Source organism: Equus caballus, chromosome 6 (genome assembly GCF_041296265.1).
Source record: "Equus caballus isolate H_3958 breed thoroughbred chromosome 6, TB-T2T, whole genome shotgun sequence".
Lineage (NCBI taxonomy): Eukaryota > Metazoa > Chordata > Mammalia > Perissodactyla > Equidae > Equus > Equus caballus.
Genome location: NC_091689.1, coordinates 46,405,638 through 46,433,252, shown reverse-complemented (window position 1 = coordinate 46,433,252; position 27,615 = coordinate 46,405,638). Strand labels below are relative to the sequence as shown.

The 27,615-nt window shown below is 46.3% G+C and overlaps 1 protein-coding gene across 4 annotated transcripts in view; it reads left to right on the top strand.

Moving 5' to 3' along the window:
* Window positions 1–27,615, top strand: part of ANO2 (anoctamin 2) — a 326,349-nt gene that overhangs the window by 68,796 nt on the left and 229,938 nt on the right. For all 4 annotated transcript variants that reach the window (XM_070269789.1, XM_070269790.1, XM_023643013.2 and 1 more), the window contains 4 exons: window positions 643–741; window positions 21,285–21,436; window positions 24,743–24,797; window positions 27,344–27,395. In XM_070269789.1, coding sequence (XP_070125890.1) covers window positions 643–741; window positions 21,285–21,436; window positions 24,743–24,797; window positions 27,344–27,395 — 358 coding nt within the window. The remainder of the gene's footprint in view (window positions 1–642; window positions 742–21,284; window positions 21,437–24,742; window positions 24,798–27,343; window positions 27,396–27,615) is intronic.

The window sequence follows — 27,615 nt, the reverse complement described above, 5'->3', positions numbered from 1 at the left end:
CTTTTTCAGGTGAAATTAATGCGCTCACGGAATCACTTGTCCTGAGACATAGATTCATATTCTATATTCATATGGGAGCCCTCTTCAAGATTTATGCTTATGGTGTTATTTTGAGTTGTCCTATTCAAATTGTTATTTATAGCTTTACTTTTAGGCTTAGGTGAACCCCTTTTGCGATTTGGGGCTGTGACAGCACAATGGTAGAACAAGAATACAAAGTTAACGATAAACAATGAAAATACATGAATGTAGACAAGTTGTAGGCTGTTCACCGAATGCTAGTGGAGGTAAACTGACGGATATTGAGAGTCTAATGGGATTTCTGAAAATCACAATTGCTTACATTTCAAATCTGTGAGCACAATGGTTTTAACTCTTCTTTTCCTCTGAAGCCACTAAACTCCGGGGACCACGCTTTGGGATCACTACCCTATGGTTTTTAATGAGAGCATTTCTGGAATAAGAGTGGTGAATGGGGTGTAGGCGGGAGGGGACTAGCCCTGGTGAAGTTTGAAGAGAAAAAACCAACAGAAACCGAAGAAATAACAGGTCTGGGCTTCTAGCTTGGGAGCGTTGGGGAGCCAGGAAGGTAAACTATGTCCTTCTAAGTGTTTCTATTTCTTCTTCTTTTGTATCTTGCAGAGTAAAAGCCAGGGATCCATCTTTGTCCGGATACATGCCCCGTGGCAGGTGCTGGCCAGAGAGGCAGAATTCTTGAAGATCAAAGTTCCCACCAAGAAAGTATGAGCATGTTTCTTCTGGGTTTGGGGGCCTCCCGAGGGCTGGATGGATGTAAATAATTTGGGAACAGGGAAGGTGGGATGTTTGTTTTGTGAAGTTGAAATCCCTCTTGCCTCCCCAGGGACCCTAAGTATGGGGCACTGTTGTGGGTGGGATGGGGAAGAGATTTGGGGTGGGGAGAGGAGAGGGGTTTGGAGGATCTTTTCACCTCAGAGCTCCACCTGGGATGTGCTGCACGAGAAACCCCAAACATTGCCCTGGTCCAGCTTCTTGATTTCTCTGTTATGCCTCCTTTCTCCCTCTTCTTGGAGTCCTAACACTGCCAGGCATTTCTTTAGAGTGAATGTAGCAAGGAGAGCAGACAGCAAGCCATGCTGATGCGGGCAGCAGCGTGCAGGGAGAATAGCACCAAACTTGCCGTGAAGACACCTATTCTGGTTGTGACTCTGCCACAAAGTATTGTGTGATGGTGGGTTTTGCTTGTCTCTTCTGTAAAATAGAAGATTCTTAATCAGGCGAGTTGGTTAAAATAATCTGGGGAGTGTTTTCAAAATTTTCATGCCAATGGCTCACCTCTGGGATTTTGATTCAGTTGGTGGGTATGGAACGAGGTTCTGGCATCAGTACTGTGTAAAAGTTCCACAGGAGGTTCTGTGGCACATCTGGGTTAAGAGCCACACAGTTTAGATGATTTTTGAAGTCCTTTTCAGCCAATATGGTCTATGTATAATTTAAAAATCTCCCTAGGGAATTCCTGGGTCACAGTCTCTTTGTAAAACAAAATCCAGCAAACATCTCCAAAGAGAAAAGCAAGGTGTCTACAGATTCACCGTTTTTTTTGTTGTTAGGCATTGTAGGAGAAAGGAGTGGCCTATGGGCTTTGATCATTTGAGATGCCTCTAGGCAGGGTCCTGGGGCAGATGATACTCTAGTCTAACCATGGGTGATCTATGGGTGATCTCTCTGTCTCTGTCTCTGTCTCTCTCCCATCACTGACACACATCCGTGGTGTCATTTCACAAGTGGTGAGCAGCTTTGAGGAGATCATCTTCATTATTCTAACTTCCGTTACCATAATTTCCACCCTCCCCATTATTAACAGAATTCCGTATTTGTTGCCTTCTGCACCACCACTGTTCTCACCTGCCTTCTCATCCCCATCTTCACTATTGGTAGCAACACCATCGTGATTAACATCATTGGCTATGCTCACACCATCTTCACTACCAACAGATCTACTGTCCCCATCTGAAATCACTCATCAAATACCATTGTAACATGAATCCCCTATTCAGGAAGGGTAAAGTCTGTGGGTTCTGTTCTTATAGGTTTATTAAGATGGATAATGCCTCCATGGCAGTTGACAAATGATCATTAAACAATGATAAAACAGAGACATGAATACTACCTACAAACGTTTTGCCAGTAAAAGGTAAATGTATTGGGGTCACATGCCTGAGTGTCTTGGTTTCACAAGGGCCACACTGTGTTCTTTTCTCCTTCAATTGCACTGCTGTGTTCTTTGTCTCCTGGTTTTGGACCTCTCATTCCTAATGCCACCGTCCTCAAATGCAGGCGTCCTCTTTGTTCTGAGCTTCCGCTCCTCCTCCACTGATGGTCTCCCAGTCTGCTGAGCGTAAGACCCAAGTCAGCCTTGAATGGAGGCCTCTGCTTCCCTATGGGTGTCCTAACTTGGCCAACCATTTCATTTCTCTTTCTTCTGTCTTCCGTCTAACTTCAATATATATTTCTTCTACGTTCTCTGGTTTATTTGAATATCTAATGTTCTCTTAATTTCATTCTATTTGTACCTTGCTTCCTATGTTTTTATCTCTGCTGGCTGATCCCTGGAAAGAAGGTAAGCAAAACTCTAATGCCCATGCTATTGCTACTATACCCCTGGACGATCCTTTTAGCAAGAATTCTAGAAACATAGACGTGTGCATCCTTCTTCTACTCTCCCCTCTTTGCCTCTTTTTCTTCTTTGCTTTCCTTCCCATTCTTCCTTCACTTTCATGCGTTTCCGTCACTTCTTCCCTCTCCCTTCCACCTCCCTCTCCTGATGCCTTCTCCTAGCCTCCCTCTCTGTTCTTTGGACATCTTACCACACCTCTCACTTCTCTACCACCTTCTTCTCCTCCTCATTCAGATTCAGCCTCAAGGAGTGCCTACCTCCAGGCCCTCTAGTCTTCTCTTGTCCTTTCACAAGCTCTTATCTTTGAGAGCATCATTCTGCTTAAATGACAGGTCTGCCCTCAGAGTTGCTGTGCCCCTAGGCATTTAGCCTGGTGGAACTTACCATCTGTAGTTTAGGTAGTACCTGCTCTTGAATTTGTAGATGAGATGATTAGGACAAGGACGCACTGTATCATGGCCATCTCTGAGTCTCTCTCCTCTTTCTTCTTTGCATTTTTTTTATAATTCAGATATATTTGACATATTACTTGTGTAAATTTAAGATGTACAACATGTTAATTTGATACGTTTATGTATTGTAATATGATTGCCATTGTAGTGATAGTTAACACCTCTACCATGTTACATAATTATTCTTTTTAGTGCTTGGGATAATTAAGTTGTAGTCTCTTAGCGAGGTTGATGATTATAATACAAAACTGTGTCTATATTCACTATACTGTGCATTAGATCTCCAGAACTTATTTACTACTCATTGCGAGTTCGTACCCTTAAACAATATCTCTCTATTCGCTACCCCCCCCATTCCCTGGTAACCAGCATTTTAATCTCTGGTTTGAGAAGTTTGACTTTTGAGATTCTGCCTATCTGAGATCATCCAGCACTTTTCTTTCTCTGTCTGACTTATTTCACTTAGCATAATGTGCTCAAAGTCTATCCATGTTGTCACAAATGGCAGGATGTCCTTTCTCATGGCTGAATAATATTCCATTGTATATATATCCCACATCTTCTTTATTCATTCTTCTGTTGGGCACTTAAGTTGTTTGCATACTTCCTTCTCTTTCATTTTGGTGGCATAGGGTGGTAGACGCCACACTGGATGAGTCCTCAGAAGACCATACTTCCAGCCTTAGTTCTGCACTTTTTTCCAGTGTGATTTGAGATGTCACTTTGTCTTTGAGAGCCTCAGTTTCCTCATCTAGGATATGGGCATAATAATACTTGCCCTATTTTTCTTAGAAGGTTGTTATAAGAATCCAATTCTTAACCAGTGCTATGGAAATACAGGAGTTTATTATTGTGTCTGTGTTTTCAAATATTTGTATGTGTATTCTCCATTCCTGTTCCCCCAATCAACTTCCTTCTTGACGGAATAGGCAGCCAACATCACTGGAGCTCCCTCTGTAAGAGAGTCTTTTGAGAGACACTGAAGGACACAGAAACCATCCATGCCCTCAGAGAGCTTACAGTCAAAGGGCACAACAGGAAAAATACACATCCTGAGACATCAAAGCACCAGTTAAATGCTGTGTCAAATAGCAACTGGTAGCACAGAGGAGATTCTGTATGTAAATATGGTGGGCCAGGGGAGCAAAGCTGGATGGTGGCTCCCACAAGACTTCAGACATAACAGAAAGATCTTTTCTCCAAAGCTTTTCAGCCCCAGACTCAACCCAGGTGGCCTGTTCTGTCATCCTTCTGCAGTCCAGCCGCATGACCCTGGGCTTTCTTTGTATCCATAGAATGCAGTGGCTTGTAGTTGAGCTCACAGAGGGTGTCATGACCAGGAGAGGGAGATATAACTTGGTATGCTGCGTGGGTTGCATATGCTTGGAAAAATTAACCTGACAACCTGACCCCAGGGGTGGGGGTGGGCATTAAACCCAGTTCTTGAGATGAGAAAAGAGCATGGAGGGGGAGGATGAGGCAGCGTAGTCTGCAGAGGGCTGGCGCTAGGTCCAGTGGCATTTTTCCTCTTTTTTAGTGGGTGTAGGGAATGACTACAGCGAGAATAGACTATATTTGCAGAAAGCCACATCCTGGCGGCAGGGCGTCCATGGAGGAGGATGAGGCACGGCCTGGGATCAGCTAAGCATCCTCCGGGCCTGTGGAAGTTTGCATCATAGCTCAGCCGGTCCGGAGAGACCAGGAAGATGGGGAGGAAGTCACGAAATCGAGAGCTCAAACCCGGACAAATCCATAGTAATGCGTCCAGGGACTCGGAGTTCTGAGCACAGATATTAACTGGGACGGGGAATCTTGGAAGGAAGCATTTGTTTTCCAAAAACAACAACAGAAGAGCCAGTGTTTTGTGAGGGACACTCAACATCCATGCACTGGAAGCGGCGGGAAGGCTGGGCCTTTGTCCCTGAGCAGCTTGGGAAGATTTGAAATGGATGCCTCCTCTCCTCTGCTCATTACCACGGTGGCCCTTCTAGATTGTGGTCAACTTCCACATTTATTTCTCGTTCGCTTTTCTATATTTATGAATGAACACCCCTCTTTCTCACCCCTTACATTCACTTATTCTCCAAGTGCTGCCTCCTGCAGAGACAAGGTGGGAAATGGACCAGGGGGAGGAAACTGAGTCCATTCTTGTCAATGAAATCGTGCTGATCCAGCCAGAGTCCAGTAAATTTGGAAAACGTGACATGTCTGGGATGGGTGAAAATCACTTTTGTCCACTCAGTCACAGCTTTTGTAGCTGTTCTTAATAGAGTGACTGACATGGCGGGGGTCACGTTTGCTGTTCCCAGGAGCCTGGAAGGACTTTAGCTGATGAGTACTTTGCTTGCAAGTAGATGCTGTTAACTTCCAGCAAGTCATACCTTTTGAGGAAGGCAGGCTCAGAGCTCCCCTCATCCCCCAAACAGGAGTAATAAGTGTCGTGGAGGCTGTGGTGGAGCAGTGACGAGGTATGCAGGATGCCTAGCGTAGAAGCGTGCTCAACATGTGATAACCGCCATTGCTACTGTTGTTGGTATTGTTGTACATAGGTAACCGTGTGTAGGGCAGCGCAGCTGGCACCAGATCGGGGCTGCTCCTTCCTGCTATTGCCCTTCCCAGCCAGCATCTGCAGTGTTGAGGGAAAACGGGCCCAGTCCTTGAAATCTGCCAAGGCAGCCAGAAGCCCAGACACGGAATTGGTGGGGAGGCGGGAACAGATGGCCTTTGGACTGTGTGCTGGGGGATTTCTGTTTCCTAGAGCATGGGTCCTTGGGGTGTCCGTAAACATAATGTCTCCATGTGTGAGGGCTGCGAGGCAGTCCCTGGGAAAGCCAGTAGGAAGACTGCTCAGGCCCCGCAGCGCGGCGGGCAGAGCTTGACGGGCCCACTTCAAGGACAGACGGCAGGTGTGGCAGTGGAGACTTGAGTTCTGCTACTGGCTCTGCCCCTGTGAACCTGGGTTTGATTCATGTCTTAGCCTCTTTTCCAAAACAGGACTTGAGATGGATTACAACCAAAAGCAGAAATACAAATGGGTCATTTTTTAAAAGGACAGATAAAAGAATTATGGGGACCAGCCTGGTGTTTAGTGGTTGGGTTTATGTGCTCTGCTTCAGCTGCCTGGGGTTCACGGGTTTGGATCCCGCATGCCAACCTACACACTGCTCATCAAGCCATGCTGTGGTGGCATGTCACACACAAAACGGAGGAAGATTGGCATAGATGTTAGCTGAGGGCCAATCTACCCCACCAAAAAAAAAAAAAAAAAGGCCAGCCTGGTGGTATAGCAGTTACAGATTCTTGTGCTCCACGTTGGTGGCCCGGGGTTTGCTGGTTTGGATCCTGGGTGCAGACCTACGCACCGCTTATCAAGCCATGCTGGGGCAGGCGTCCCACATATAAAGTTGCACTACAAAGCAATGCGTGTAAATTTCTGGTAAGCAAAGGATTCAAAGACAAAAATTAGAGCAGAAAGGTCATTCATACTTTGTCTCCATGGAATCCACGTTTTGAAATATTTTTTACCTACTAAACTGCATTTATTAAAGAATAATTCATCTTTTCATTTTCATTAACTGAAAACATACATAACTGCCATGAAGAATTTTCTGATCAGTGTGAGAGAATCAGTGTTACCATGCTGAACTAATATAATTTCAGTTAAAAAGCAGAGGAACTTGACATTTTGGTTAGCCTGACTGGCCCCTTAGGAGGAAGATATTAATTCCACTGAGCTGTGTGAACTGTTGGAAGTGGTTCTCAGATACGCCTGCTGCCTCTCCAGAGGCTCTGATTTGTAACCAGGGCTGTTGCAAAAGTTCCACAGAAAGACCCTCCCTCTGGCTCCTGGTGCCCACCCAGCTTCAGGGACTCTGCCTGGCCTGGAGCACCGCACCTCTTGCTTCTCAGTTATTCAGATCTGAGGCTTTTATCAGGGTTCTCTGGAGAAAGAGAACTAAGAGGGGGTGTGTGTGTGTGTCTGTATAAGGAATTGGCCCAGGTGATCATGGAGGCTGAGAAGTCCCGAGATCTGCAGTTGGCGACCTGGAGACTCGGGAGAGCTAACGGTGTAAGTTCCAGGCCAAATGCCCGTCAGGCTTGAGACCAAAGAAGAGCTGATGTCTGAAGGCAGAACAAGACCAATGTCCCAGTTCGAACAGTCAGGGAGGAGGAGGTATTCTCCTAAGAGAAAGGCAGAACAAGATTTGAGGCACACAGACACATAGGGGAGAAGGCCATGAGAAGATGGAGGCAGAAATTGGAGTGATGCAGCTCCAAGCCAAGGGACTCCATTGGAAGCTGGAAGAGGCAAGGGAGGGTTTTCCCTTAGGACCTTCAGAGGGGCGCGGCCCTGCTGACACCTCCGTTTCAGACTTGTGGCTTTCACGACTGTGAGAGAGTAAGTTTCTGTTGTTTCAAGCCCCCAGTTTGTGGTAATTTGTTATGGCAGCTCTAGGAAATGAATACCCTCTTCCTCTGGGCAGAGAGCAATAACAGTTCACGACCTGGGTCTCTGCTAGGTGTATTGGCTGGCTGTGCATCCCAAGAATCCACTTTGCCTCTTCCAGGATTGTTTGAAATGGCCTTGTTCAGTCTTTGACACTGGGTTTTGGGGTTGTCTGGAGCAGCCTTTGTGTAGCATCCTCCTGCAGCACAACCATGGCCTGTCTGCATCTGCTTCACGTCCCTTCCTGGTTTGATGCCATTGGAGAGTCCGGTGGAGGCTCACCTTAGCACGCATGCTGGAAGGGGACCTAGTGGCTAAGAGGAGCTACTTATTCAATTCAACAGTTATTTTCCCATTTATACTTCTGTTTCCAAAGATTGTCATTGGTTTGATTAAGTAAAAGCTTCTGCCTTGGTAAGGGGTATCTGTAAATAAAGACGTTAGCTTGTCCACATTTCATAATTCTTATATTTGACTTTGAGGAGAAGGGTCATAAAACCATGCTCAACAATGTCAATCAAAATGAAATATCTTAAAATAAAAAACTTGTAACCACAGATATGTTGATAAATGGGTAACTGAATTAATTAGGTTTTAAATGTAGGTAGTGCTTCCTATGGGCTCTTTGATAAGAGCCTCATGTGCATTATTTGTTTTATCTTCACAACAATGTGAGGTAGGTACTAGCTTTAGCCCCATTTTATGGATGAGAAAACTGAGGCTTAGAGAGGTTAATAAACTTGCCTAAGGTCACATGGCTTCAAGAGGATAGATCCAGGACTCGAACTCATTTCTGCCTGACTCCAAAGCCATACTCCCACTCTCTCACTGTATTGAAGAATCCATGACTGGGCTGAGGTGGCGTGGTTTGGAAGAGCGTTTCTCAAACTCTATACTGTAGAGTGATAACCCATGGTCTAACACACTCTAGAAACACTAAATATTATAATTTATCTGACCAATTAAAAGTTCTGAGAGGCCTCACAGTAAAGGAAATGGTTCCATTTTCTTCAACCTTTGTCCTGCTGGATACTTACTAATATCCTGGGATATTCCACCCTAGATGAAATGCTCCTGGACTGAGAGAGGCAATGCATTAACATTTTTATTTTGTCATTGCTATGGACTATCTCGGGGAGTCACTTCACAGTCCTGGATTTTAGCTTTCTTATCTGTAAAGTAAGGAGGTTGGACCCTAAGTTCTCTGTCATAACTTTAAAATGCTGTGGTCCACATGTAAGCTGAATGACAGCTTGTGAATCTGTTAATTCTGTCCCTCTGCTATTGCTGTTAGCTGGGGACAGATACCCTTTGGAGTCATTCACACTCTGATTGTGTCCAAATATCTAAGTAAGAATGTCCAGCATCTGCTGCCTCTTCAAACTGTGTTTAAATGAGGTAGTACACTTAGCCTGTGGTGCCACATCCTCATCTGGAGCTGCCCTTTGTCCCTGAGCCTGACAGCATCACTGGGTTTTCTCTGAGTTCTCCTGCACATGCTGGACCGCTCTCCTCCAAACCAGGCCTCTCTGTGGAGTCTACACTGAGCTCTCTAATTTAGACTTTTGTCCAAAGGAGAGAACTTTGCTTCCTCTTCCAGGGCTGGAGCCTTTTCAAATGTTTTAACTATTAGCCTCTGGGCCTAGAATGATCTCCCCATCCTCCCTAAATAACAAACAATAAAGAACTCATCTTTGGTGTTCAAGCTCATATCTCAGTTCCCTCATGGACCCTCCTCTATTCCTTAAGCTGAACAGATCTCACCTTTTCTGGATTCTTAGTCAACCTACAGTTGGTATTTTTCTTACCCATTAGTTTTTCTTCTTCTTCTTTTTTTTTTTTGCTGAGGAAGATTTGCCCTGAGGTAACATCTATGCCAGTCTTCCTCTATTTTGTACATGGGTCGCTGCCACAGCATGGCTGAGTGGTGTGGGTCTATGCCCAGAATCTGAACCTGCAAACTGGGGCCACTGAAGCAGAGTGCACCAAACTTAACCACCACACCACGGGGCCAGCCTCCCCGTTAGTTTTTCTTTAACTGCTTTGAGTGCCTTCTTCTTGTGTCTCCAAATGTACCATAAGCCCCCCGAGAGTCGGAACTATAGTTTATGTTTCCTGTGTCTTCCCTGAAAACTCTAGTGTGGTGTTACATAAATAATAGATGCTCAGTGAACGCTAGATTGACGGACTGATGCCAAATAATTCCTGCGCCACCAGCACTGGGCTCTTCCTGCGGCTGTGATCCGCAGCCCAACAGGAGGAATTTCAGCTCATGGCCACGCGAAATTCGGGAGCAGGAGTCACACTCTTTTCCCTCCTCACCCTGACCGATGCCTTCCTTCATCAGGTGGTGATTGAATTCCTCTTTGGGGCTATTTTGATGGGTTAGTGACTCCTCCCTGGTGACCAGACAGTAAGAAGCAGGAGAAACTCCATGAGCTTTTAAGGATGAAGTCCTTGTAGATCCTCAGTCATGGGGAGAAGCATCGCTGTCCACTCGGCCTTCAAGATGCTTTTCAGGATAAATTCTTTTTATTATTATCGTCAGTAACTTTTCAGTGAGCCAGAACCGTTGCTGTTCACATGGGGGGCGGTAGGTGGGGCCTTCCATCTTGTGGTCGTCGCCTGTTCCCAAACATTTGTTTTTAATAGAGGCACGGCTGAGAGGGTGGGGTTTGTATTTGATATCTCTATGCTTTTTGGTGCATGCTCTTTGATTGCTGTTTAAATACGCTGGGAAGGGTGCAGAATGCTTTGACTTATTTTCTTTTTTGTTTTCTGTAATGTTCTCATTTTCAAAAATCAGAAAAAATAATTGGTGCCACCTGAGTGCTGTGGTTTCAGTGAGGAACCTGAGATGGCACGTGGCCATATCCTAGATGTAGGGCTTGGTAAGATTACAGGCCTGGCCGACAAGATAAGCCTGACTCAGGGCTCAAAAACTGTGACGCTAAAAATATGAAAATGGGAAGTGAATTTAAATTTTTTAAATTAAGTTTTTTTAGACTCATGAGTAAAAAAATTGAAATAGAAGTGCTGGTTTTCTTTTTTAAACCCTCAAGTCATGTCTTTCTGAACGAGGGTAGCACATGCCAGATGGGCGGGCAGGGTCCTGGACGCTGGACCCAGTGCTTGTGGCACTGAGAGTGGAAGGCAGTGCATAGGCAGACCATGGAATTCATCATCCAAAGTGGGGCCCTTTTGAGTGTGAAAGAGCTATTGATAATTATGACTCAGGACTGTTCTGAGTAACTGGGGTATGTGGTCACTCTCCCAATAGGAGACGAGGAGGAAGGGGGCCCAGCTTGGCCATGGTTGCCCCGTGGATGTATGGGAAGGGGCTAGCAGGAAGGGAGAGGCAGAGAAGCAGGCAGGGGTAGTCAGCTTTTGGCACCTGGGGCTCTTGGGGAGAGCTCCTCTTACCCAGTGTGAACTGGGGTCAGTGGTGTGCTGGCTCATCATGGCTCTCGAGGTCTGATTGTTACATGTTCAGGAATTTTGAAAGCTGGTTGTTACACCACTGATAGCCTTGAAATTGGCCACCACGGGAATATTTACACCATAGAAATCAGCAAACGTTTCAAATCAGCAACCCTGACCCCCCTTCCCCAAGGTGGCTGGTAAGCATTTACCAGAACTCCATGGATGACAACCCCAAGAATGGGAACTGGGTGCAAAGGCAGAACGAGACCATTGACCAGATCTTTCCCATGGCGGGGGCAAGGTGGAAGTGGAAGCTGAGTGTGTTAGGTGATTCTCCTGTGTGCGTTAAAGGGCTGTTGGTCAGCCAGGGGCCAGGAATGACAATGTCTATGTCAGCGACTCCAAATGGATGATGTATCTGTCACCTCTGATACAGAAATTAACCCACACCCTGCCACGTGCTCCCTCTGCTCCAGCCACACTGGCCTTCTAGCTGTTTCTCCACAATGCTGGGCGTGTTTCCCTCTTAGGCCCTTTTTGCTTGCCTTTCCCTCTGCCCGGAGACCGTCTCCAGATACTCATAAACTCACTCCCTTATTTCATTGGGATCTCTGCTCAAATGTCCCCTCCTCAGACGGACCTCCCCGACCCCCTGTGCGAGGCAGGTCCCCTGGCACTCTCCATCCCCTTCTCTTCTTTTCTCTAACACTCAGCACTGCCTGACACCGAGTCACGTGTTCATGTCTTTGTTTTATTGTCTGTATACCCACTGCGTTGGAAGCTTCATAAGGGAGGGGATTTTGTTTTGCTGTATCAGCAACACCTCGAAGTGCCTGGTATAGAGCAAGCACTAAATCAATATTTGTTAGTGAGTGAAAGAATGGATCCTATGTACCAGACCTAATCCTTTGGAGGTGGCTTGTTGGAGAGTGATATGGAGATGGGTTCTGAGGCCCCATCCAAGGGCAACAGGAAGGAATGCTGTGATCTCTTAGGGTTGTCTACAGGGTGGGGGTGGCAACACAGTGGTACATGTACCCTAGTAGCCATCCCTGACCTGGGTCCTCAATAGCCCTTTCAGTTACTAAAAAACATTTATGAAGAGTCTAATTGTACCTGGAATGGGGTTGGGTTGTGTATAAGGGATCCTAGCCCTTTAGAAGTTCACATTTTTCATCTGTCCATCCATCCATCCATCCATCCATCCATCCATCCATCTATCCAATGAATATTTATTGAGTGTGACTATGTATGAGATACTCTGCTGAGGACTGGTGATTCGGTGGTGACTACAACTGGTCCTGGCCCTATGTGGCTTCAGTGTGGTGCGAATTCAGAAGTTAGATTGCTGATTATGAGCTGGGAGGCACCCAAAGAAGAAAAAGAGTGGAGTGGACAGAGAGCCGACCAGAGGAAACCAATTTAGATGCAGGGCAGGGTGAGGAAAGGTACCATGTGAGCTGATACCTGAAGACTGGATAGGAGTTTTCTGGGTGAGGAGGGCAGGTGAGAACCTTCCCAGAAGAGAGAAGGACATGTCCTCTAACCTTAAGGTAAGGGAGCCTGGGCCTGTGTAAGGAACTGAGAGGACGCCAATGCACCAGTGTGCATGCAGCACAGAGACTGTGGGCAGAGGGGGCTGAGGCTGTGGTGGGAGGCAAGAAGCACGCCTCATAGGAGCCTTGTCAGCCCTGTAAGTAGTTTGGATTTTATCCCACATTTTTAAAGTCAGCAACCATTCATTCATGTGTAGAGGATGTACTGAAACAGAATTAAAACCTGTAAATGAACACAGAGTTGGACGTCAGAGAACGTGCATTTTGTAAATATATCACTGTCCACATTCCGCATTGCTGTGGGCAGGAAATTCACCTGTAGGCACAGGTAGGGAATGAAGAGACTGATTAGCTCCTGTTCTCGGCTTGCAGAGTCTCCCTCTGGGCTCTAGGATGCAGCTGATCTTAGTGGCTCCCGGTGTTGTGTGCATTTTGACTGGTGAATGGCTTAACACTCACTCGCCAGGGTAAATGTGCTTGTGTGTGGAACTCCTCAGGTCCAGTTCAGTGTGTGTGTGTGTGTGTGTGTGTGTGTGTGTATGTGTACCTCCCTCTCTTCTCTCAGGCACCAACAGAGGATGAGAACAGTGGATGAATTCTGCCACATCCTTAGCTTCTCTTCCTTGTAACTTCTCGAGTCCAGAGGCTTCTATCCTTGTCCAGATGGAGGCATGTGGTGCCACCTGCCACACTGTTTGACACTTCTGGATGTCTGAACCTTTTGAAATTAAAAGTGAGTAGGTAGGTGTGATGATAATCTTTAGCCTAGCCCCACCTCTCTAGATGAGCAAGATGCTGTAAGTAAGAACAGTGAACTCTCAATTATTCAGCGACTGAAGGAGCAGAGGAAAGCACAAATAAATTAAAAGGGGCAAATAATCTGAATTAATGTCTGTTGGGCTGTAGGGTGTGAGTGTTGCCAGACCAAATGTGGGCCCCTCCTTGGCGAGTTAAATCAAACTGCACCAGAAGTAATTGTCTCACAAAGCAGAATTTTTATTTGCGGCATGCAGCAAAGAAAGAGACCATAGGGAATAATTTCACAAAGCTATGCCTCCCCGAGCATGGGGAGAGGGGTATCTGTATTTGGAGTAGGGGATAATATTCACAGGGGGAGTTTCATCATCACATGTAGAGGTAGGCAAAAGCTTGCACAAGCATGGTTTGAAATCATGCTCTTACGTACATCACATGACCTAAAAATGGCTGTTTTGCCCCTCCCCGAGGAGGGGAAGTTACCAAGTTAATGAGGGCAGGTTACTTTAGTCCAACTCTCTGCCTGTCCATGCAGGTGCCAGTCTCATGGTTGCGGTCTGGGCTGGTCTGTTTTGGTCTGTTTCAGAGAAGCTGGGTCCAGGGCGGTTGCTGCTTAGAACTCCTTCCTGGAGCATAGCTGAAAACCACATAAGCTCAAGGCCCGGAGGTGCTGGATAAAGGGACACCTGCACCTTGCAGGAAGACGAGAGGATTCGGTCAAACACAAAGGTCAGAGTTTAGGCAGGATAAGAGAAGGGGTTAGGGGCCATGTCTGGTGATGTGAGCAGACACACGTGCTCACAGGCGGGCTCGTTCTCCATGTTTGTGCCTGGTCTGTGTGCTTCCTGCTGACTTTTCCTACCAGTTGCCAGGAGACGTCGTTTTAGGTCACTGCAGATAAGTGGCTCATGGATAATCAAGCTTATATTGCTTGTATCTCATCTGGTTACACCTATTCCCTGATCTTTGAGGTCGCTGGATCTCCTAACGTCTGTGTGACATTGGGCATGTTAGTAAAACTCTCTGTGCCTTGATTTCTTTATCTGTAAAATGGAGACAGTAACATGTATCTGTCTGGATAGATGTCACTGCAGCCTTAGTTCCTGGCATCCCGGGAAGGAACGTGAGTTCAGTGCAGAAAGGAAAGAAATCAGCCCTCAGCCCACACTGCTGTGCCCCTCTCGGGGGGAGACACGGGGAGAAAAGAAGTAAGAAAAGAGGAATCTCGGTAAACCTCTCAGACTGTGACAAGGAGGCCAAAGTGAGCTTTGATGAGAACCACATTTGAGCCCTGGAATAAAAAATAGAGCAACATACTTTAAAAATTATTTATGATTTTAAGCACATGAAAGGCGTATCATGTACCCAGGGAGGGCATAATGGGGAACAGCTGGGTGACATGTGCCTTGCTGTTTCTGAGGATGTTCATAATTCTCTGATGTCCAAGAATAACAGTAATAATGATGCCATTGCTGATTGTACTAATAATAATAATAAAGAGGATGGGGGGTACCTTTCCTGGATCCTGTGGACACAAGAGAAGAGCCCAGCCTGCGGGTTTGGTGGGGGCTGAAAGGGAGCTTCGGCCTGCTTCATTCTCAGGGCAGAGTGTGGCGCCCTGCCCAGGGTGGAAGGTTTAGGGAAAGAGCCCTGGATGGGAGTGTCGGGAAACCTGGGTTCCAGGCCTGGTTTCACCACTGCCTCTGGCAGTCCCTGCCCCTCCCAGTCTCAGTTTTCTCATCTGTGGAATAGAGGTGCTAATACCACTTGGCAGGCCCACCTTACAGTGTTGTCACGGACCCTGATGAACGGGGCTGTGGAATAACTGGATCCAGTGTAGAATGTGTGTATTCTGGGTACGGAAAGCCTCATCACCATCTCTGCGCTTCTCCAGCACTTGGCACAGGCATCCACCAAGCTCAGCGCCTGGCATCTAGGAGGTGCCTAGAAATGTTTGTGCTGCGAATGAATGTTTCTCTTTCATTAAATGTTTAAAGCCATAGAATGTGAGACTTGGACAATGCTTGAAAAGCCATTCCACCCAGTTCTCTCTTTTATGATTTGTTAAGCGGTTCTGGAGCGGCGCTGAGTCAAGGGTGACCATCCCCCACTTCTCCGTTGACCTGAGTCTTCTCCCTGGTGCCCTGTGAGTGATGAGATTTTCCATTCTGGCTGGTGGGAATAGGTGCTCTTCCCAATCCTTTCAGAGGTTCTTTCTCCAGTCTTGGGTGGTTTCCTTACACCTGTGCTGCTGAATACTCTGGGCTTCGTTGTAAGCTCTCTCCTCTTGGGTGCTCTGTCCGGTGAACTCTGGCTGCCTTGGTCTCCCCAGACTTAGAGCTCTGTCTCCTCGGCTCAGGGAGGCGGCCGGGCTCCACTTCTTTCTCCTTGCTTCCGGTGGCCTCAACCCTCAGCTAGTATGGGAGTCAGTTTGCTTGTGCCCATCTCTCAGGAACTCTTGTTGCCTGAAGTCCACTACCTCGAAAGCCATTGTCTTAGTCAGTTCAGGCTGCTGTAACAAAAATCACAGACTGGGTGGCTTATAAAACAGTAGAAATTTATTTCTCACAGTTCTGGAGGCTGGGAGTCTGAGACCAGGGTGTCAGCATGATTGGGTGAGGGTCCTTGTCCTGGTTCATAGCTGGCACTTTCTTGCTGTGTCCTCACCTGGTGGAAGGGGCTAGGGAGCTCTGTGGGATCTCTTTTATAAGAGCACTAATCCTATTCATGAGGACGCCACCCTCATGACCTAATCACCTCCCAGAGGCCCACCTTTTAATACCACCTCATTGGGCATTAGGATTTCAAGTTTTGAATTTTGGAGGAACACAAACATTCAGACCACAACAACCATTATTTCATGTTTTTTGTCTGGGTATTTTGGTCATTTCAGATGGGGTAAATCTGGCCCTATTACTCCACTGTAGTGGGAAGTGGAAGTTCCCCAGTTCTCTCTTTAGAGATGAAGAAACAGAAAGGGGGAGTGACTTGCCCAAAGTCATACAGCTCGTTAGTGTCAGCAAGGACCAGGACCCAGGTCATTCACTCAGTAGACATTATTGTGTTCCTACCGGGTGCCAGGCATACAGGGTCTGGTCCCTGCTCTCCAGAAGTCCATGATCTGTTACACAGGTATTTGTTCACAGAGTATTAAGGAAGCATGACAGGAGGTGAGAGGCCAAGGAAGATGTCCTGAGAAAGTTGATACTTGACCCTACGGGTGAAGAAGGAGGAGGAATAATTTAAGTGAAAAAGGAGGGGAGAAGTTCCAGGAACGGGTACAACACGTGCAAAGGCGTGGGGGTAGCAAGCAGGTCCTTTGCTCCCTGAGCTTAGTGTCCATGGTATTGTGCGACGGGGCCACGCACCAGTGTTTTATGGTGAGTACGTGTCTGTCCATCCTCAGAGAGTCCGTGAAGTCTGGGAACCCTGTTTCCAACACAAGTTGGCTGTGGTGTTTCAGCCTAGGCGTGTTCGTGTGGGGTCTTGGTAAGGGCTGTGGAGTGGGTGTTTCCTTGGTGTTTCTGGTGGGACTCTCGCCTTCTCCACCTTTTACATTTTTCCTGGAGGCAGACGATATTACTTTCAGTGATTTGGAGCACCTATCAAGAAACAGTCAAAATGTGTTCTGGTCCCATTTCTGGCACCTCTAAGACCTACCGCTGGCGCCCACTCCCTTTAGCCTGTTTCTCGAAGTGAGCTCTGCCAGATCCACTGCCAGGATGACGGTCAAGAAGGACTTGGAGGTTCTCAGCTACCCTTCTGCCAGAGCAAGACCCTGAGACAATCGCTGGGTTATTAATGTGCACCAACTGAATGCAGGCCTTCCTGGTCTCTGCTGGGGCTTGGATCCTGAGTGCCTTCACAGCTCGGGGGATGGGAGGGAAGCCTTTCAGCCAGCCAGCGGCTTTAGGCTTTTGGCTTCATTCTCCAGCTTGGTTTATTTCTACCAAGGTCTGTTACCTTATGGCTGTTCTGTCCCCAGCCTGGGCTCCTCCAGTGGCAGCAACTGATGTCATCTGTGCTGATTCCCCAGAAATTTATCATTCATTCATTCACAGATATGGAATAGTGTGGACAGTATCCTGCCTTCATGGAGGTTGTGGTTTGATGGGGAGCTGGACGTTAATCAAATAACTCAAATAAATCTAAAATTACAACTGTGATAAGTGTTATGAAGGCGAGGAATTCGGGCCCATGAAATACTGTGAAGGTGGGATATAACCCTATCTGGAAGCTAGGAAAGACTTCCCCTAGGAAGTTACAATTGAGTGAGACCTCAAGTGTGACCAGAAGTTGGGGAAGGGGGAGGTAGGAGATGAAGAGTGTAGCACACGGTGTCAGCACTTTGGGAAAACTGCAAGATGGCCAGTGGTTGGGTGCAGTGAGCCAGGGGCTCGCTGTGTGGAGGTTCTACAGGGTCCCGTGGGCTGTGTTAAGAAGTTTGGTCTTTATCGTTTGAACAGTGAGTGACCGTTGAAGGCTTTTTTGCAGGGAGGTGACAGGATCAGACTTCTGCTTCAGAAACATGCTCTGGATCCAGTTTGGAGACTGAATTAAAGGTGGGCAAGGGCAGAGTTGCCAGATAAAATACAGGATGCTCAATTAAATTCAAATTTCAGAGAAATAATGAATACTTTTTTAGTGTAAGTGTGTGCAAATACTGCAAGGGACATACACTAAAAAATTATTGCTGTTCTTATATAACTTTTTAGTATGACTATGTCCCAAATATTGCATAGGACATATTCATACTAAAAATTGTTCATTGTTTATCTGAAGTTCAAATTTAACTGGACACCTTGTGTTTTTATTTGTTAAGTTTGGCAACCCTAAGCAAGAGAAGATGTGGGGAGACCAGTTATTGCTGCAGTTGAAGGCTCCTTAGACTAGGAAACCAGGGGTGGAAATGGAGAGAAGTGGATGAAGAAGAAATACTCTTGCTTGGCCCACGTCTGTCATTCCAAGGCATCTGGAGGACAGAGTCCATCAGCTTCCCTCCTGCTCTGAAGCTTGAACTTCCACGCACATGCCATTTAAACACATGTGGTTATGGATCTGATTAACACACTGCAGTCTCAGTGCAGGGCGTGCGCCTGGTCAGAACCTGCCATGAATGACCTAGGAGATGTGTGCGGGGACAGTGAGAGGGGTTCATCTTTCTGCTCCCATCCCTCCAGGCCCAAAGATGCCTGGGAGGTGAGCTCCTTGGGTTGCAGTAATGGATGTGTGAAGGAGAGATCTGGCAGGATGGTCAAGACCACCTGACAATAGAGGCAATATTGTAAGTTGCACACTGTTTTCTCCCCCACGATAACTCATGCTTTAGCAAATGGAGCAGTCCAGTAAAGCAGTCAAGGACACTGGCTTCCCCAGGGGGCTTAAATGTTCTGGCAATTACTATCTGATTCCACTATCTGTGTGATCTTGATTGAGATACTTAACTCCTCTCTTAGTTTGCAGCATGTCTTTGAGATTAGTGCTAATGTCCATCAAGAGCCAGGCACGGAAGAGATGCTTACTATAATGGTATGTGCTCCAAGAAATTGCCTTGTTTCAGAAAGCTGGCTCATTTTTCTTCTTACACAACCATACTTGACCATCTGCTCAATTCACAGCTGTTGTTTCCTTGTTCACACCCCTCGCTGGCTTCCCGTTGCCTTGTGCAGCAGCATCTCCATGCACTGGTCTCAGTTTGCCTTTCTGCCATGACTGTCACTATCTCCCCATCAGAACCCTGTGTTCCAAAGGAACCAGGCCACTGAACCCTTCTTAAACCCAGCTTGAACTTTTCTGTTTGTTTTTTTTTTCGCCTGGAATGTCTTTGCCTATATCTGTCCAAGCCTTATTCATCACAAGTTATTGATAAGGTAATGTTAATAGAAGTATAATCAAACAAGATAAAGCGTGTGTAGAAAATCAAATAAATGCCCATCACTAGGGAAATAACTGAACAAATTAGGATTCATGTCTCATGTGTAATATTATGCATTTCTTAAGGCAGCTCTGCCTGAACTCACTTGGAAAGATATATATCTATGATGTATTTTTAAGTGAAAAAAGCAAACCGTAGAGCAATATGTGCAGTGCGATCACAGTTGTGTTTATAGAGGGATTCGGTCACACATGTGTAGAAGGAGTAGGGATAAAATATACTCCAAAGTGTTAATAGATATTTCCTCCAGAGAGGAGGGTAGGATTCGGTTGGAAATGAAAGGAAACTGTTAACATTTAGTTAATATACTTTTATGGTTTTGGTTCTTTTGTATAATTGTGTTAATTTTGTAATTAAAATTAAATAAAAATGCATGGAAAAATTTATTAGAAGAAATAAATAAACTATGGTTATGTTTCAGTTGCTGGATTGGGGAGATTCTTCCCTTGCCCCCAACTTAACATTATTTTATTAGAGAAAAAAATGATAACCAAAGAAGGTTACCTTTTGTTAAAGTCTGACAGAAATGCCGCTTCTTCTATGAAACATTTTTCCGATTCCTAAACTGGATGTGCTATTTCCTTTCTTTGAACCCTGAAAGCTCTTTGCATGTCTTTAGTGGCATTTTTCTCCGTCTATTTTATAAGTGTTTCGCACGTTTTGTGGTCTCTCTAGATTTAAGCAATTTGCGGATATCATGATAGAGAAGAAAACCGGCTTTCAGGGCAGAAGATCTGGATGTCAGCTCTTGTTCTGGTTCTCTATTATGACATGACAAATTAGCCCAAACTTATTAGCTTAAAATAAGTCATTTTATTCTCTCTCATGAATTTTTCGGTCAGGAACTTGAGCAGAGCTGGGCTGGGTGACTCTTCTGCTCCATGTGGTGTCGACTGAGGTCATTTGGTGGTATTTAGCTTGGGGTGGAGCTGGACAGGAGGGTCCAGGAAGGCTTCCCTCACATGCCTGATGCTGGCAGGGCAGCCGGAAGGCTGGGCTCAGTCTAGTCCTTTCCCTTTCTGAGTCTTCTCAGCACCTCTCCACAGACTTCTTACAGGTGGCTCAGGGACTCAAGAGACCAAGGCACACCAAGGCAGAAGCTGCCCATCTTCTTAAAGGATGGAATAGTCATAGTGTCCCTTCTGCTATACAGGTCAAGCAGCCACAGAGCCCACCCAGACTCAAGGGGAGTAGGAACAGAGATGCCACCTCTGGAAAGGAGAATTAGTGTAAAAAAACCTGTGGCGATCATTAATCCATCACAGCTTTGCTATGAGAAGTACGACCTTTGTGTCTCAATGACTACATCTATAAATTAGAAAGACCAAAAGCTGTATGTATGCGAAAGCACTCTGTGCATTACAAAAAAGCTATATGTACTAGAAATATCAATAATTATCTTGGTACTAGCTCCATGCCTTGTTCAAGGCAGATACTCATTAGATGTTTAATATTTTGAAAGTAGACTGATTTATCAGATATTTCTTAAGGGGAACATACAAAGAAAGTGAAGCTGGATGATCACATAGGGGCATGGTGTAGTTGTAGAGTATAGAGCGTGGATTAGGTTGACATGAGTTAAACCCAAGCTGTTACCCAGTTACTATCTGTGTGAACTTTATTGACTCATCTCACCTTTCTGAGCCTTAATTGCCCCATCATCATATAAGAATAATATTATCTACCTAGCTAGGTTGCTGTGAGCATTGGAGCTAACTTATGTAAAGTACTTAGTATGGTGACTGTCACCTAGTAGGTCTTCCATTTCTCTTAAGATGATATAACAAAATCATATAGAAAGTTTGGACTCCTCACTTGTTTCTGTACGTTGGTCACCTCCTTTTACACAAATAATTGAGAGGGGATCCAGAGCCCACGTCATTCTGAAAGCAATGGGGAAAGGGAAGGACTCTACTTCTTGTTTGTTCCAGTCTCCTCCTCTCCCCAGAGCATTCCCCTCTGGGGGATCTGTGCCCCATGCAGCTTTGGCTGTGAGGTCATTCTGCTCTGAGTGTTGGAGGTGGCCTCCTTTTCAGACCTGTGGGTTTGCCTTTCATAGATGTACGAGATCAAATCAGAAGGTAGCATTGCGAAGAAGTTCAACGAGATCCTGAAGAGGCTGAGTTCGCCCCTGAAGCCCAGAGTTCCAGACCACAATGACAACAAGATGAAAAACCTCTCCTACCCATTCTCCAGGGAGAAAATGTACCTGTGAGTATTGGAGCTGTGGGGGTAGGGCTGTGAGAGAGGATGGGAGGGAAAATCAAGCACCTCGGAGCAACAGCTGACAAAATAAGTCCTCGGTGCCTGGGAGAGAAGGGATGGAAGTGTGCTCTCATGGTGAAATAGTCTATGTCTCCTTTCTTGATCTCCTTCCCTAAGTGAGATTGTCTCGAATAGCCCACGAATATTTGTCCAGTGGCTGATGGGGAAACCCGTCATTTCAGTCATCTTGCATGATGGATGGAGAACCAGGGTGCAGACAACCATATACTTGGGGACTCTGAGAAAAATGGTCAGATACCTGTTTACGTTTTGTGTGGAAACTATTCTGCCCAGTTCCCAGTCTAATAGGGTTTCAACAGATTGTGATAAATTAGAGAGAAGAGAGGAGAAGTTCTGGACTTCTATGCTCTCAGCTGCCTACTTATGCACTCATTGACTCTGAGGGGATCCCCCCTGCCCACACCTCACCCAGGCAGAAGGAATCAGAGCTCTTTACAGGGTTGGCCATTTGGGAAACGTTTGGAAGGGGGAGTCATGGTTGAGAAGTGGGAGATGCAGCAGTCAAACATTAATTCTGTTTTAGGAGCTAATGAGAAAATATAAGACTGTCAGGAGTGATAAGAGAATCAAAAGAGAAAGAGAAAGGAAGGGGTGTAGAAAGGCAGAGGAGATACAAAGATCTGACCCTTTGAAGAGATGGCGTTCATGGAGCTGTGTTTCTGCCGTTCCTTGGAGAATATCTCCTGCTCATCTTTGCCCTGTTAGATAATAATTCTATACACATGTGTATGATGTGCCTTTGCATGTATCCCCTCATTAGATCCTTAGCCCTGTAATGATTCTGGTACCACTTCTGCTCACCAATTCCAATGTGTGTGAGGGTTTCCCACGCTACCAAGAAGTTCTCTGACACCAGCTGAGTGTCCTACAATTCAACTGAATTCTGACACTGTCTACCTGAGGTAGAATAAAATTTCCTAGGTTGAGGGCTCAGCGTCACAAGACTGCCCGCCTCTTGAGATGCCAGTCGTTAAGTCGAGGTTGGTACCTGTGTTCTGACCAACTGGTTGTAAACCGGAGGTTCCTGCAACTCCCTCCTTGGGTTGGATTAATTTGCTAAAGTGGCTGACAGAACTCAGGTAACCAGTTTACTCACTAGATTACCAGCTTATTGCAAAGGATATGAATCAACAGCCAGATGAAGACATACATAGGGCAAGGTCCCAAACAAAGGAGCTTCTGTTCTCCTGGAGTCTGGGGCCCAGCACAGTGACATGTGGAAGTGGTCTGGTTCATTAACCTGGAAGCTCTCCGAACCCTCTCCATTTGGGTTTTGTATGGAGGCTTCATTATGTAGCGTGGTTGATCAAATCACTGGCCATTGGTGATGGATTCAAACTCCAGCCCATCTCCCCTCCCCAGAAATCATAGGGTGGGATTAAAACTTCCAACCCTTTGTTCATGGTTGGTTCCCCTGATAACCAGCCCCCTCATCTTTAGGGGATTTCCAAAAGTCACCTTATCAGCATAAACCTAGTTGTGGTAGAAAGGGACTTGTTATGAATAACAAGATGCTCATTTCACCTTTATAGCTCTGAGGTGACTTCAGGAACTGAGGACAAGAGACCAAATATAACAAATATGCCCCCATTGCTCTTATTACTCTGGAAATTCCAAGGGTTTTGGGAGTTGTGTGCCAGGAACAGTGGATGAAGACCAAAATATATATTTATTATAAATCACAGTATCACACCCCTTGTAAGATATAAGCATCTCTTTATTATAGAGAGGAAACCACGGTCCATGGTCTGCCCAAGATCACACAGCCTTAAGTGTCTGGGCTGCAGCTGGCATGTTGACCTCCGGGCCTGCTGTTCTGTTTTCCCCTGTGCTTCTTCCACGCTTCCCCTTCTCTGGGTTTTCCTTCATGCCAGTGCTGACATCTGAACTGCCACCTCCCAAAACATCTCCATTCATTCATTTTCTGTGATCCTCCAAGGCCAGTTCCCAAACGCCTTCTCCTTGAAGAACCTTCCGTTCTCCCAGCCAAAGTGTGCGCCATCCTCTGAGTCTTTATAGCAATGGTCTACACAGCATCAGGTGTTATTCTGCCTCGGCTATTAGGAAACGCACAGCCCCCAGTGACTGGGCTCCGGGCTGGCTGGGAGCATGTTTCCTGGATCTGTGTGTCCACTAGCACAGTGCCCCAAGTATAGCTAATAACACGTGTATTTTTGAGTGAATGGTCAATATTTAAAATTTAGAACAGACACAGGTTTTTTTTTTTTAAATATGATTATTAAAGGTAATTTTTTAAATTAATTAATTAATTTTCAGAGGTACATTCATATTTGGAATTCTGTGTAGAGTACATTGTGTTCACCACCCGAAAACTAATTATAGTGCATCCCCTTACATGTGAGCCTAATCGCCCCTTTTGCCCGGCCCCCCTTCCCCTATGGTAACCACCAATCCAATCTCCAATGCTATGTGTTTGTTTGTCATCGTTTTTATCTTCTTATGAGTGAGATCGTATGGTATTTGACTTTCTCCCTCTGACTTATTTCACTCAGCATAATACCCTCAAGGTCCATCCATGTTGTCACAAATGGCCGGATTTCATCATTTCTTATGGCTGAGTAGTATTGCATTGTGTATGAATACCACATCTTCTTTATCCATTCGTCCCTTGATGGGCACCTAGGTTGCTTCCATGTCTTCAGACACAGGTTTTGCATAATTAGGAGTTTGGTATCAAACTGAAATGAAAACATTGAATGAAATTTTGAAAAACGAAGAGTTATGATAATCTCAACACCCTGAAACTATACTCTTTTTTGTTGTTATTGTATTTTTACTGTCTTGGTCCATGCACAAGAATCCTTTTTACATCCTTTCATTTTGTAAACTTATCACAGTATAATAGTTAGCTATCATTGTCCAAAATTTTTCTATTTATAAAGTTTCATAATTACAATTTTCAATGGCTGCATGATAATCTATCATATCATACAGATTTTGGAATTGTATCATCTCTGTAATCTTTATTATAAGTGAGTTTGTAATGAATGTTTTTATTTATGGAACTTTTTTCTTCTGTTGAATTTATGTCCCTATGATACATTTCTATGAGAAGTTTTCGGAATTACTGGGTCAAAAGGAGTATACACGTGTGTATGTGAGTGAGTGTGTCTTACACACTTGCTATGACTGCTCTGGGCTGGGAGTGACAGTGGTCTTAGGATGAGGGTAATGAAATGGGTTGACATTCTGCTTTCTTGGTGTCTCCAGGTACAACATCCAGGATAAGGACACCTTCTTTGATAATGCCACTCGTAGCCGCATTGTAAGTAAATAGGTGAATCCGGCGCTTAGCCGGGTGTGGTGGGCTCGGGGAGGGATGGGGAAAGGCTGAGTACCCAGTTTGGTGGGGCTTTCCCTTGCTCTCCCTGCTACCCCCCATCTTCGTTTGCTTGGAGTTGCCTAGCAACAGAGAGGGGTATCCAGGAGCTTCCCAATCCCGGTAGCAGAGGAAACAGCGAACAACTGCTCTCATTCACGGTTGAGAGCAGGGTCTTCTCTTTAGGTTCTCCACCAGGCCCTTCTTGGATCATGAAAACGGGGAATGTCAGAGCTGGTAGGGACTTCAGCTAGTCAGGTGACCCCTTGCTTTACAGTTGAGGAAGCTGAGGCTCTGAGAAACAACAAATTGAAAAAAAATTTATACAATTGTCAGTGTCTGAATGTGGACTCATTGCTGGGCCACTGTGTGTCTTTCTTTTACCCCTAAAGAGTCCTGTGCATTTGTATCGCAGGGAATGCTACAGCTAGCCAGTTTGGCCAAGAATAAACTTTCCAGCCCATTCTATAGAAAGCCAACAGTCCTGACCATAGTGTTCTTCTGCAGTCTTTTCACCTTTTGACGTATAGGTTTTGAGTTTTGCAGATGATTGATTCCAGTGAAAATCTGTATATGGCCTGTGCCCCTGTGGCCCCAGGCTGAGCTGCAGGGTGTCTCCAGGCACTGATCAGTTTATTCTCTACCCACCTAGAGATCATTCAGTCTATGGAGAGAGGAGAGAAAAGGGCCCAAGGAAGGCTGGACACTTACTCATGCCTCAGTGGAAACATGGCAGATTGTTTCCGCTGATTCCTAGGAAAGAACATAAGTTTCAATAGGAGGAGGAATAAGGGTTAGGTATCTAGAAGGACTTCCAAGTCAATAGGGTGATAAGAAGGGATAAGAAGGGTAAGAAGAGACAGGACTAGAGGAAGCTACAGAACAATTCTGAGGCATGCTACAAACGTGGCCTTGACTGTTTGCTTTCCAGATGGACAAGAAAACACCTCAGGCCCCCTAGCCTAGTGTTTTAGGAAGGTTTAAGATGGGCATACGATTTCTTTTATCTTCTTATGTTTAAAAGTGTAAACTTCCCATTTTCTTGGTTGGTGCTACTACAAGCCACTTAAATCTCCCTGTGGTTTGGGTCCCCCATCTGTGGGGGAGTTACAGGGTGTCATAGAGATTACCCGATAATTTCAAAGTGCTTGTAAAATAATACAATGCCATATAAATGCTGGTCCTAATTATTATTGCTGTTGAATTGCTACATTGTATTGTAAGCTAATTACACATTCTTGGGCCCCATTCTGGTGGAAGTTATTTAGATACCACTCCCTCTAGGTCTGTGGCTGGAATATGGGACTGTGAATGATGATGGAACAACGCATCTTCTCTCATTCATCTCTTTGTTCTGGAAGCTTCTTTTTTCCCCTCCTGCCCTTTCCCCAGTCCACTCCACACTGTGAAAAGGGGAAGAAAAGAGCCTTGAGTTTTGTCTTGGGGTCTACTCTGCCCTGGACTTTTGTTTGAGGACCTTGTCCACATCTGTAAACATCTTCCCTGTGCCCCCTTCTTTGTGGGCATCTGCGCAGTCCAGCTGTTTGTCCCAGAGCAGTCTGCCTTGTTGGGCATCTCTTTATAGCCTGGCACCGTCCTGGGCCCCATTGAAGGGCACTAGTTGGCCAGCAGGTTTGCCGTGGCCCACCTGCATCCCTGTCTCCTCGGCAGGGAGTACTCTCAGCACCCCTCCCTCCCACACGAGAGACAGAGCCCCCTGCAGCCCCGGAATCCAGTGGTCTGTCGGCCTATTTAGGCGCGCAGCAGACGTTGAGCAGGCAGCCTGCACGTGCCCAGGTTGTGCTCTGAGACAGGGAGACTCGAGGAAGTGTCTGGCATGCTCTGATGGGGAGATAAGATGAGGACTCAGGGAAAAGCAGAGACAGAACAGTACCAATGGCCAAAATGTGGGGGAGCCTCTTGCAGTTTACCAAGTGCGTTTATGGTTCTTCAAAGCAGGTCTGTGAGATAGTGCCGTTACAGAGGAGGCAGCGGACCCCCAGGTCCCTTGGAGAGCTTGCGCAGGACCCTGTGGCTAGCAGCCAGGACTAGAACCGGCTCGTCTGCCTCCACATCCTGCGCTTTCCCCAGAATGGCACTAATCAGGGCTGGTGGAGAGGGCGCCCTCTCCTGGCCCTCCTGACGTCCTTGGCCCAGACCAGACGCCTCCTCCCTGGCCCTCTAGAGGCAATGAGGGTCTGGGCTCCCTGGCGTGTTCTCCTTACCTCCTGCAACTGCAGTCAGTGGGTAGCCTTTCCTTTCTTTATTTTTTCAGGGCGTAGTGAGGGGGGCAGTGTGTGTGAGGGGGTTAGATTCTTTGTTTCCTCAAAGCACTCAAGTTTGAATGGGTTTAACATGCACTCCATGAGCTCAGCACATGCTTGGCTTCCTCCTCCCTCGAAGTGGGTCAAACCGCCTGGTCCACCGCCTGCCCCCCAGGGTGGTGACACATGTGGTCAAGGCGCTCACAGCCCTGCTGTCGTCTGTTTTAGGTGCATGAGATTCTGAAGCGCACAGCCTGTTCTCGAGCCAACAACACAATGGGTAAGAGCCCCTTCCCCCCACCGTGGGCCGAGTGCTGACGGGGTGCCCAGGGGGCCGGGGCTGTCCTTTCAACAGCTCGCTTGGTGGGCAGCAAAGAACAAAACAGACGCCCCACACGGAGGGGAGGAGGCTGCTTCCACGGAGGCTCCCCCCAGTAGCAGCGGGCGCCCCATTTCCTTGGGGGGAGGCTGGGGCTGCTCCCCAGGCTGCGGTAACTTCT